This window comes from Dermacentor albipictus, chromosome 6, assembly GCF_038994185.2.
Source record: "Dermacentor albipictus isolate Rhodes 1998 colony chromosome 6, USDA_Dalb.pri_finalv2, whole genome shotgun sequence".
Lineage (NCBI taxonomy): Eukaryota > Metazoa > Arthropoda > Arachnida > Ixodida > Ixodidae > Dermacentor > Dermacentor albipictus.
This window is the reverse complement of record NC_091826.1, coordinates 4,349,469-4,362,423: the sequence shown is the minus strand read 5'-3', so window position 1 is coordinate 4,362,423 and position 12,955 is coordinate 4,349,469. Positions and strand designations below refer to the sequence as shown.

Here is a 12,955-nt window from a genome sequence, read left to right as displayed (position 1 = left end):
AGACGCTAGTGGGTTCAGCACTACTGGCTCTAAACGCTAGTGGGTCGAGCGCTTCTGCTCAGCAATGGCTCTCGTGCTTGGAAGCTGGGACTGCCCTGCCCGTCGACATTGCGCTGCTCCGAGCTCTGCCAAATAAACACCTTTAGAACTGTTACATAAGGGCCACTCGAACACCTTGGACAGCACATTTTTGGCTAGTAAAAACAAGTTTGATTTGTTATCAGAAGAAACAAAGAGGCTCATGTCGTCTGTGTATAAAACAAAATCTGTACACTTGTCAATAAGAGGTAAGTCATTCACATATACGTTAAATAAAAAGGGGCCCGAAATGCTTCCCTGAGGCACACCATTCAGTAATGGGCGAAAGAATGTAGAATGTAGAACCGTTTATAACTATGCACTACTGTCGATCAGAGAGATGCAAGTGCAAAAGTGAATGAACAACACCTTCTATGCCATGTCGCTCTAGTTTTAGTAAAAGTATGTCATGATGCTTTTTATGTATGAAGATGTTCCACCATTGCCTGGTCACCTAACAAGCACTGTGTGCTTAAGGTTACCACGGGATTCACTATGTGATAAAGAAAGCAGATAAAAGTGTATTGTATTCCAACCGGGATGATTGGAGCATCGGACAAGCCGAAGCCATTGCAGAGGCGGGCTTCGCAGAGGTGACAGCAGAGGTGACATGCTCGATGTGCCAACCACTTCGCAGTTCCATGGCGAGGACAGGGATTTCTAACCTCCACCAGAATGTTACGTGTGAAAAGACAGATGAAAGAGGCCATTTACAGGCTATTTATGCTGGAGCCAGACAGCTAGGCCGACCCTTGCTCGCGCTAAGGGCAGCGACCAACTTCGCCGTCGTTCTCGCGGCAGCCCGTCTCTTGAGCATCGCTTGATAATATTGTAATATCGTGGCACGATTTTCATGAGTTGCAAGAGTGCAGTGTTTTGAGGTCAGTGTGAATCTGTGCAGTTGGTAGCGACTAGGTTAACTTGACAAGGTGCAGGAAGAGGCCAACAAAATTTTGCTTTAACAGGTCATGCACTTCATCATTGGCACCCTCTGCTGATGAAAAGTGGGGCGCTGAACCATGTGGACTCCAGTATCACCAAATTCAAAGCAACAATTGAGCAACTGTATAACAATTGACACTTGTGTAACAGCAAGGGCGGACGAACGGGCATGTTGGTCATGTTGCATCTTTGGTTAGCAGTGTGACAGTCTACTTCATAAGTAAGAGAAGTGGCAGGAAACAGCACTCCTTCCTGCCACCTTTCGCATTGCTAAGCAGAGCTACTGTAATAGCCCACTCCTCATTTAAAACGCATTCATTGGGGTCTCTGAGGTATTGTAAATATATAAATAAATAAATGAATAAATAAATAAATAAAACAAATATCTTCACATAAATGTCAGCAAAATGTTGCAGGCTTGTAAGCGAATGTTTCGAAGTTGCTAAGCGGACTGTGAAGCAAGAGGGACACATGGGGACATGTCAAAGTCATGTTGTGCCTTAAGTTTATAAAGTTCCCATCTCTGATTTCTCTGTTGGTGACCTTCTGCTATGTAGGAGGAGATGTCTGACCTGGTGGACATTGCTGATCCTGAATGCAAGAGCGTCCAGGAAGCCCGGAAGGAGCGTCTGAAGGCAGAAGAGGGCCACTTCAGTGCAGAACACTACCTGTAATTGCACTGCTCTCTGTCCTTGGGTGTAGTCAGTGAGGCACATTTTGTGTGCTCGAAAGCATTGCACAAGCCCAGCCCCTGGTGCTGCTCATAGATTTGCATTTTTTGGTCAGTGGCTGTCTCACTCCTTTTCTTACCTCTGCTATGAAGCAGTAACAGGTCATAGTCCCAGAGCCATATTTTTAACAACTCACTGCCAGGGTGTCTACCAACCGGGAATTCACAGGGATCTTGAGTAGGCTGGAAGAACTCAGGAAAAATTCAGGGAATTTGTGCCACTATCAGAGAAAATTAGCTGTAATTTTATTGAAAGGGTGGAAAGTCGTGGTAATGCTGGGCCGAGTAACAGACAGGAACCGTAATGAATTGTCTTTGACACCCTGTAGTCGGCTGGAGGAGTTGCCAGTGTACAGCCAATGACCGACTTTCCGGATACCCGATAATTTGGACTGCTTTGCAGCACCACCATGTACCCCATAGAGTCAATGTATCAGAATGTCTGAAATTTCGAACGCAAGAACCCTTCGCCGTCCGATTTTCCAGACTTTTTGCCGTGACCACAGGTCCGAAATGGCATTAAAGGGAAGCTGAAAGGTTTTCCAGAAAAAATGAGTGAACATCTGTACATAATGGTTTTCAACCTTCCGAATTTGAATATCGTATCGAAATTGAGCAAAAGAAAGCGCAAATATGTTTTATTTCGATGAAAAGTGCAGCAGCGGACACGCCCAGCTCGCTCGTCTCGTTTCCACCTGTGATTGGTTGGTGCGCCTCGTGACGTCAACTCCAGTAACTGACCGCTGCCGCTACACATGAAGCGCGGTGCCAGGTAGTTTGGTGCCGTTTTTCTGAGGCGGTAATGGAAAATTTAGAGAAACTGCGTTTTTCTGAGGTGTTCGGCGTTACTCCCTACATGTATGAGCCGATTGCGAAGAGTCGGCCTCTCGAAGAAGCAAACGATGCTGGTGCGAGCAGTGCTTTCGATGCGAACGAAAGCAAAGTCTTGGGATCTCCTCGTGTTGGAAATGCTCTTTGGTGAGTATGTTTTTTGCAAAGCGATCTAGTGATCTCGCCGATCTTTCGCCGATCTAGTGAGCTCGTTTCCGGTCAAGCAACTGTAGTGTTGTGTTCCTGCATGCCTCCTCGTGGAACGTAAGCGGGGATGCGATCGTCGGCATTTGTGCGCTGTCCAAAGCCGTCGGCAATCTATAGAGACGGTTTAAATGCGTGAAAAGCTTCCCGGTTCATGCAGTACGTGTAGTGACCTTCATCTGTTGACTACCACTCACGTTGACTACCACTCACGTTGATTACTACTCACGTTGACTACCACGCACGTTGACTACCACTCTACATACACGCAGACGCACCAACAAAGGAATGCAGGGTCGATCGAAGCAGATTACGATGGCACGCACGCAGAAACAAGCGCGGTCAGGCACGGTCGCGGACGCTGTGAAGGAACGAAGCAGAGTTGACGTCACAACACCGCGGTTTCCGGTCTCCGCTCCGCTCGCTCACTCAACGGGGGGCGGAGCTACAGCGCAATTTTAACCGACGATTACCTCGCTCCTAATTGAAAAAAACCCCCAAATTTTACCTACATGGTTTAAAAGGTTCCCGCATCCGTATATGAGCGTCTTATTGAATTCGACAGACTCTTCAACTTCCCTTTAATCAAAGCCACCACCGCTGCCATTTTGATTACCTCGTTGCCTCAAACTGGCGCTCTCGCACACAGATCCGCTGGCAGCCGTCGCCACCACTGCGGCAACGCTTGACCTAGCTGCTTCGACGTTCATTATTAAGCTTCTTGCTGTTGGATGCCCTGTCAGCAAAAGCATCGACTCTGCCTTTGTGATCCTCGCGATTGGCTTAGAAGCTTGGAAAGCAGGGTGCGTTGCATAATGCCGGTTCCTGAAAGTCAGCTTTGCCTCTGTACAGAAATGCTACTTGGTGAAGCATATGCAAAAGTATTGCAGTAAAGCATAACAAGCGTCGGAAGGGCCTATTGCCACGGGAGACAGTATGTATTCCTTAATTATACATGCGTGCACCCGGTATCTCCTGTCACAGTATGAGAACCGATTTGCCTAATACGTGTACCGACAGGCCTTCAGAGCGTTTTCAAATGTGCCTGTGGCGGTTTGAGCCCTTAAGGGCAGTAAATGACATGCATTTATTTTTTCCAACTGGCCTATTTTTCATACGTTTTCCCAACCCCTAGGGAGTTCGAAAAATCGGACGTGGACTGTGCAACTGACCAAGAAGATGCTTCAAATGGTCCGTGGGGCAAATGAGTGGCGGGAGGAGGAAAAGAACAGAAAGGACCTACGCATTGAGGAATGAACGGGAAAAAAAGCGTGCTGCCGCCGTTTTGAAAGAGCTTGAGCTGAAAAAAACAAAGTTTGGCTGATGCCGAGATGCAGGTGTCTCCTCTCATCCAAAATAAAGTAAACTGTTTAAAGCAGTGAAACACAACACTGAGGTGTCATGCACGGGCTGAGAGTATAGTATGTTAGGACAGTTAAGGTTGACTTACGAGCTGTTAAGAGAGAATCTCAATTGTGACAAAGTTCAGGCCTCATACCACTGGGCTTGCTAACAGTTGATGATGATGATGATGATGATCATCATCATCTTATTCATGTCCACTGCAGGACGAAGGCCTCACCCTGCGATCTCCAATTGCCCCTGTCTTGCGCCAATTGATTCCAAGCAGCACCCGCAAATTTGCTAATTTCGTCTCACCACCTAGTCTCCTGGCGTCCTCTACTGCACTTCCCTTCTCATGGGGCCCATTCTGTTACCCTAATGGTCCTACAGTTATCTAGTCTGCGGATTACATGACCTGTCCAGTGCCATGTTTTCTTCTTAATGTCTATTAGAATATCGTCTATACCCATTTGCTCTCTGATCTATACTGCTCTCTTTCTGTCTCTTAAGGTTATGCCTAGCAATCTTCGTTCCATCGCTCTTTGCACGGTCCTTAACTTGTTCTCAAGCTTCTTTGTCAGCCTCCAAGTCTCGGCGCCATATGTCAGCACCGATAAAATGCACCGATTGTATACTTTCCTTTTCAGTGATAACAGTAAGCTCCCATTCAGGAACTCGCGATGTCTTCCATATGCGATCCAACCCATCTTTATTTTTCTGTGAATTTCCTTCTCATGGTCCGGGTCCCCTGCGATCAATTGACCTAGGTAAACGTACTCCTCCACAGATTCTCAAGGCTGACTTGTGATCTTGGAACTCTTGTTCCCTTGCCAGGTTATTTATCATTATCTTTGTCTTCCACATATTAATCTTCATCCCCACTCTCCCTGTTAAGGTCCTCATTCATTTGTTGTAACTCGTCTGCATTGTTGCTGAATAGAACAATTTCATCGGCAAATCGAAGGTTTTTGAAGTATTCACCGTCGATCTTTACTTCTAAGCCTTCCCAGTTTAATAGCTTGAATACTTCTAAGCACGCAGTGAATAGCATTGGAGAGATTGTGTCTGCTTGTCTGACCCCTTTCTTTATAGGTATCTTCCTATTTTTTTTTGTGTAGAATTAAGGTGGCTGTGGAATCTCCGTAGATATTTTCCACGGTATTTACGTAAGCGGTTTGTATTAATTGATTGCGCAGTGCCTCTATGACTGCTGGTATCTCTACTGAATCAAATGCTTTTTCATAATCTGTGAAAGCCATATAGAGAGGTTTATTGTACTGTGTGGATTTCTCAATAACCTGGTTAATGACCTGGATGTGATCCATTGTAGAGTATCCTTTCCTGAAGCCAGCCTGTTCCCTTGGTTGACTAAAGTCCAGTGTTGTCCTTATTCTATTGGAGATTATTTTGGTAAATATTTTATATAATACAGGGAGTAAGCTAATGGGCCTATAATTTTTTAGTTCTTTAACGCCTTCCTTTTTGTAAATAAGTATAATGTTTGCATTCTCCCAGTTTTCTGGGACCCTTGCAGTCAATAGACACTTTGACTGCAAGGGTCAGTTTTCCAAGCATTGTGTCTCCTCCATCTGTGATTAAATCGACTGTTATTCCATCTTCTCCTGCCACTTTTCCCCGTTTCATGCCTTGCAAGGCTTTTCTGACCTCATCTCTAGCTATAGGAGGAGTTTCTGTATACTGTTCATTATTGTTTTGAATAGAATGTTCCTGAGTCGTCTAGGTATTGTAAAGGTCAGTATAGAATTCTTCCACTGCTTTTACTATATCTTCGAGATTGCTGATGATATTACCCTGCTTATCTTTTAGTGCATACAACTTGGTTTGTCCTATGCCAAGTTTCTTTCTCGCTTATTTCAGGCTGCGTCCATTTTTTACGGCTTCTTCAGTCTTTCTCACGTTGTAATTTCTAATATCACTTATTTTCGCTTTGTTGATCAATTTTGACAGTTTTGCGAATTCTATCTAATCTCTTGAATTGCAAACTTTCATTCTTTGTCGTTTCTTTATTAGGTCCTTGGTTACTTGGGAGAGCTTGCCTACTGGTTGCCTTGGTGCTTTGCCTCCCACTTCAATTGCTACCTCTGAAGCCAGCCTTGTTACAATTTCATTCATTACCTCTATGTCATCATCATCATCTCTCTGTTCTAAGGCTGCATATTTGTTTTCAAGTAGCAGCCTAAATTGATCTGCTTTTACCCCTACTGCCCCTAAGCTGACCTGTTTTTTCTTGACCAATTTTACTCTTTCTCTGTTCAAATTGAGGTGAATCCTGGCCTATGATCACTACATTTTACCCTACCTATTACTTCGAGATTCTGCACTATGCTGGGATTGGCAGAAAGTATGAAATCAATTTCATTTCTTGTTTCATCATTTGGGCTTTTCCAGGCCCATTTTCTGTTGCTGCGTTTCCTGAAAAAAGTATTCATTATTCTCAGCTTATTCCTTTCTGCGAATTCTACCAGCATGTCACCTCTAGCGTTTCTAGAATCGACACCGTAGTTGCCTATTGCCTGTTCACCCGCCTGCTTTTTCCCCACTTTTGTTGATAAAAATGTCTAATATTCAAAAATATTTGCTTCTGTATGCATCTCCTTTTTATTCGTATTTGAGAATGTCCAACTTGATTTACAATTTTTTTCGAAGACATTTCATTTGCTGTGATTTTACTAAACCCTCCCTTCTATTCTCTTTTTGAATAACGTAAACACTACTCTTTAGTATTCAAATTGGAATAAGTCATTCTTTTTTAAAGTTTTTTTTCATATGCTTACTAGAGAGTGATAGCATCAGGCAATGTGGTCTCAGCCCGTCTTGATATAAAACATAGTTTTGCATCGCTCAGGGAATTTCGCAAAGGCACTCAGGGAAAACCTGGAAAACTCAGGGAATTTGGAAATGTTAACTTGGTAGACACTCTGCATTGACTATTTTGTTGATGAGTGGCTTAGGCAAAGGATAGATCTTGAGGATCTAAACCTCCCAGGCTGCCATGTGCATGTGTGTGTTTTGTAAATGGCATGCTGTGCTGGAATCCCCACTACATTAGAAAGTCCTGGCTACTCTACTGTGTTAGCATGCTCGACATTTATATAATGCGAGAGTATTTAGAGCTGATGCAAAGCAGGCCTACCTACAAGATTTTGCAGCACAACTACTGTCACAAATTTCAGCGCTCTAGAAATGGATAGAGACACAGTTCAAGTATGTTAAAGAACATTCATCTTGAAGAAAAAAATAGTGAAATAAAAAAGAAACAGCAAACTACCCTGACACTCTCTAAGCACTATGCACACACGAGACACTCCAAAAACTTGCTATGCGCATAAAAGACAAACAAGCCCTCAACTACATGTTGTTCCTCCGTTCGACTAACCAACACAACGTCACGAGCAAACGGAACGTTCTGACCGGCACTAGTCGTGTCGGACTCCAGCCCAGCATGGCAATGAACGTTGGCCTGCGTGGTTCCAACGCAGCATGGGTGTCGACCTCTGACAAGAGCGATGAGGTTGTAGTCTTCCACAGAGACCCGCATGGCACCGGACGCAGTCTGAACCAGTCGGCCGTTGTGCCGCTGACCTGGCCAGGCGATTGCCTTCGTGGCACAGTACAGCAACCGGTTACAGCAGCGTGGGGTTGGACCGGGGCTGCGGAACACAGCCACGGCAACGCAGTCGAGGCTCAGGAGCTGGAGTCGTCGCTGGCCAGCTCACGAACGCCCCCTCTCTGGTTTGTGGTCCCCGAAGCTGCGGCCTCCCTGTCTTCCTTCTCGACCACGTCAGCAATGCCAGCTCATCCCCACCTGTGTCTCCTTTTTCTTAATTTCTTCTTTCTTCGTGCTTCACGTGCTTCTGCCCTGTGGGTACCTTCTCCGTTTCGTCGACTGGCATCTTCGTCTTTTTCACATTGTCATACAGGTCTTGCTGGTGACTCATGACAACTACAGCTGCAGGTTTAGCCAGTTGGTGTACGCTGAAAGTGATATTCGTAGAGGTGGTTTGTCAAGAACAGAAAGCCTTCAGATCTTTCTGCGTACAACCTCACAGGGAAGGTGTGAAACCAAGTCCTCTGACATCTTGCTCTTTGTGGAGTTTGAAATATGGAGGTCATCCCAACTCTGCTATTTCTCAGAGATGGCTTTAAGAAGGGGGGTTCTTTATTTCACAGTATTGTGTACAGAGAACAAGCATTTAGCCAGAACATTTTATTTAATTTGGAAGTCTCAGCTCGGAAACCAACTGAAGCACTGACTTTAACAGCATCATTTGACATACAGCGCACAAACACACAAAGGATAGGGCAGTGTGTTTCCATTATCATGTGTTCGCACATCAGCTTGTGCATAATTGATGAGCCCTCCTTTCCGCTCCCTTGGATGGCCAGAACAAGATTGTGCACCAATATGAAAAAGCGTGCACCAAAAATTCAATGTTCTGCTTTTGCCTCAAGGTGCTGTAACATCAGATGTGATTATTATGGGTACACAGTAGTTGTGCATGGCCAGTGTTCCTATGCAAAAGCATAGTTTTGTACCACTGCACTCGATGGCACTCCAGCAATTAAGTAAAACCACACACAACACTTGACATAGGACATTTATTGACACTAATTCAAAATCCAAGCCAATCCTATGAAAGCCACAGCATGCACCCACCGTGGCTGGTTCAAACTGCAGCAGAAGACTGAAGATGTTGGCATGCAGAAGTGTCAAGTGAGTCTCATTGCCACCATGGAAGATATTCATAAAGCTGTATCTCTGCCAGTACTGCCACTCTTTGCAGCCTGACCAATCAGCACAGCACTCTGCAATTGCATAAAAGTTGTCCTTATTGCAATTGTGAGTAGGAAGAAGGCAGCTGGTGTTGGCAGTGTTCATTTTGACCATTTTTGTGGGACCGGTGGTAAAACAGATTAACAGAGGTGATTATCAGCGATAATGCCCTCACGGGCTCACTAATAGAGTAAGTTGGCCCAAACGACAGGAGGACAAAATTTTTGAAAGGAGCTTCAGTCCTTCTTGTGCTTCGCTTAGTACCACGCTTGCAAGGAAGCTTGTCTGAACCCCATCAACTGGTCACATTACCTTAATACTGGCCACAGTAGTAGATGGTAAATTGAAATGGATATCTGCTAAGGTGCTGTTATGCATCTGAAATGCCTTTCTGCTTCTCACTGTAATATGCACAGAATCACAAACAGTATAATTTTGGAGATAAACGAAAAAAATGGGCTGTCACAAAATGTGGTATCATATGAGACTAAGTAGTCTTCATTCATACCATTTGCGAAGCTCCCCGTAGGGCCCACGTTTTTAAACCCAGACACAGTGCTCTGCAAACAGCATTGGGTTCTAATGACTGCTGTGCCACTAATGGACATCAACAGAAGTAACTGTAAAACACCCAAGCTCCACAAAATAAGACCTATGCATGCACTGTAAGCAAATTCAGATCTAGTCTTCCCATTCAGCATCATTTTTTTTAACCACATTGACCACTTTGAGCACTTTTTTTATCAGGCAGTGGGTGACGACTCACTTCATTTTGTTTGTTGCTCACATTTGGCTTGTGAGTCATTTACCCTGTACCATGTAGGAAGGTGACCGGAACATGCCGGGAGTTTGGAGTTTCAGCGAAGAACTCTGGACTTTAGTGTGAAGTTTGTAGGTGGCTTTAGAGTATAGAAGGCCCAACAAACCTCTGCTGCACTAAAGTTGACTGTTTATGATCAGCTTTGTAAAGATGGGCAGTGCTGTTGTGCCTACAGCTCGAATGTCATCTGCATGCTCTTTCTCAACTCAGAGCTGACCGTTATGAACCTGCTGGCGTGGAGCAAATCTTGGGCTATGAGGCCCCCTGGTGGAACCTGGCAACGCGCTTGGATGGCAGCGGTGATACAACTGAGGACCTCTGTAAGTACCTTGAGCAATCTGTGGCGCCTCTTTGGTTGCACATGCAAGCGTCTTCCTTAGTAGCTTTCTTTTTCAATCTTTTTCCCATTGTGGCAGTGAGCAAAGCTCCTGATCCGCTCCCCAGCATTACAGAGGCCACTGCTGCAGTGCATGTCACTCTTAGGGGCAATGCTTAGTTAAGGGGACCCTGAAATGATTTTCGCGATTTTGTAAAAATGTATTGAGTAACGGTGCGCCCTTCTGATCATTAAGCAACACATTTAAGTGCTTTGTGTAAAATGTGTAATTTATTATAAGGTTTTAATAATGTGCATCACTGCCGATAGCAGTGCTGCTGCACCCCTGAACTGTCAGTTGCCCAGTTAAAGAAATGATCTATGTAGCTAGGGAAAGTGCAGGGTATGTGGGAGATGGAAATTCATGACGGTGAGCAAACCGAGAACAAGATGAAAGCAGGAGCCAACGTTTCGACAAGTGGACTTGTCTTTTTCAGGGTGACATATGCTCTCCTCAGCACAGTGTATAGTATAGCTATGGTTCTAAAGGGAGGAGGGTAAGGCAGGTGGGCAAGGCAATGACCGGGGGTGTGTTAGTGGCGAGGATGTAGAATTGAAAAGAAAGGTGTGCTACTGAACATCGGTGGAGGTATGTGAGGTAGCATCGTGGGTCAGCCAATTGACATGTCACTGTAGGTTCCTGTTTGCCCCCTTCCACGGAAAGAACCGACGGTGACACGTCAACCAGCTGATACACAGCGTTACCTCACATTCCTTCACTGATGTTCCACACCTTTCTTTTCAGTTCTACACCCTCGGTCATTGCCTCACCCACACGCCTTAACCCCCCTCCGTGTAGAAGAACTTTAGCCTAGTTGTAAAGTGCCCGCTTTGGCTGCGGGAGGTTGAGGGTTCGATTTTCACTGCCACCGGGCACTGACTGCTTCTTAAATGGGCACAAGTGTACCTCAGCCTGCTGTTTGGCTTTCTTCAGGGGTGATATCCTTGGGTAAGGAGCCTGCACCCTAAATTCCCATTGAAACCGTCATGAGCATAAAAAAAAAATGTAACTGTCTATACTGTGCCGAGGAGAGAATATGTCGCCTTGAAAAAGACAAGTCCACTTATCAAAACATTGGCTCCTGCTTTCACCTTGTTCTTATTTTGCTCATAACTTACGTAGTTGGTGTTATATTCGTTATAAATAAGTTCGGCTCTATTTAACTTTTTGTAACTTCTTGTCCACAGAACACTATGTATTTTGTACCTCAATTTAACGAAGCATGTTTTATTTCATATAATGAAATTTCACAGCCACCATGAACGAATACTGAGACAATAAATGGAAAGTTCTGTAGATGCAGATGGCCAAATAGTTGAACCACATGCAGGTGCTTGCAAATGCACCTCATAAATTGCATGCCATGTGCCCCATCGAGAGGACTGCTGAAGCGCAGCAGCATCAGGTTCCGTATAAAGTCCAACTGCAGGAACATCTCATCGTGCCCTGTGTGCCGTTCGCTTTAGGTGCGAGCGAAAGCGTTCGAGGTTGAGCCAAATAGGATGTTGACTTGGTGAGCGCCATCTTCCTGCATGAACATGGGAAACGGGGAAACGGGAGTGGGCTCGCGGTAATGTGATCATGTGTGTGTGAGGGTGAAGGGGGGAGGGGGTGTGTGATTAGAAGGCTAGTGGTGGGCAGGTTGGCATGCGTCTCCTTTTCTTATGCGGCCATGGCTGTCAGCATGGCTGAGCGCATAGGCCCATGCACCATATTATAGAGGTAATCTGCCGTATGTGCAAAGACCAGGTGAGCTGTGATGGTGAGCCATCGTACACTGTCTTCCTGCACATTTAGTGCTCGAGGTTGTGTAATCTTGAGTTTTGTAAACGTGTTTAAGTGAAAGACAGACGAAGCATTTGCTCCCCGCTGCCGGCGCCTTTCATGATAGCGTTGTCCCACTGCGGGCAACACCATCGGCAGCAGGAATGGAGTGGATGCGTAAGCACAGCTGGCTTCGCTTCATACCGCCAATGTGATGATATTGTCAACACGGCATGAAACCGTATCTTTCGTCGCTGACTCTGAAATTCAACAAAATGAATCTTTTTCTCATTCTAATTTGCTTTTTGTCAATTGTCAATTTGCCAATTGCCTGATAATCCTGAATATATTGTGGCCCCTTCCGCATAAGAAAAATCTATCGGCAAATGTGCTTACTTGCATAAAAGCTTGCATTTCCATAGAACAAAGCAAATCGCCAGTTTTAATGACTTCTTTATATCGAGATTTAACTGTATAGCATTAATGAACGGTTGGCCTGCAGGTTTTCACCTAGAGTCTGAGCTGCAATCATTAGCTGCAATCATCGCTGGGATATTAATCAGGCATTCTTTTCGTGGGTGGTCTGTGCAGAACACGACCGGCATGCTGTGGCGGTGAAGCGAGACTGGAGAGCTCACTGTTTAGCAGCACATTTTGTAAATAGAGGATGGGACGAGTATGCCAATGTATGACGGCATTGGTGGCACAAGCAGGGTAATTCCACTTGCTGCGCAATAAATATATATATATTTTTTTGTACAAAAAACGGGCTTACATATTATATACAGCATCAGGAGGTCCCAGAGTGAGAAACTGCCAGGGGGACCTCCTATCATTAGTGGGTGCATAAGAGTATTAGAGCAGCAAGTAGAGGGTGAGCAAACAAACAAACAAAAGAACGCGTTAAAAAATACAATATGTAGGGAACAAGTGCAAATAAATAGAAGACAATTAGATATATAGTAAAAACAGCATTATACAGTAATATCACAATAAATAATCATAAGCAGAAATATCTAGTAATCTAACAAAAATTTGGCTCTTCTGCATATTACAAACAAAGAAAAATA

At 44.8% G+C, this 12,955-nt stretch overlaps 1 protein-coding gene across 1 annotated transcript in view; it reads left to right on the top strand.

Annotated features, from left to right (window-relative positions):
• LOC135921800 (protein SHQ1 homolog) overlaps positions 1–12,955 on the top strand; it is a 132,575-nt gene that overhangs the window by 72,659 nt on the left and 46,961 nt on the right. Inside the window, exons 6-7 of the mRNA XM_065456121.1 lie at positions 1,578–1,690; positions 9,955–10,064. Of these exons, the coding sequence (XP_065312193.1) occupies positions 1,578–1,690; positions 9,955–10,064 (223 nt within the window). The remainder of the gene's footprint in view (positions 1–1,577; positions 1,691–9,954; positions 10,065–12,955) is intronic.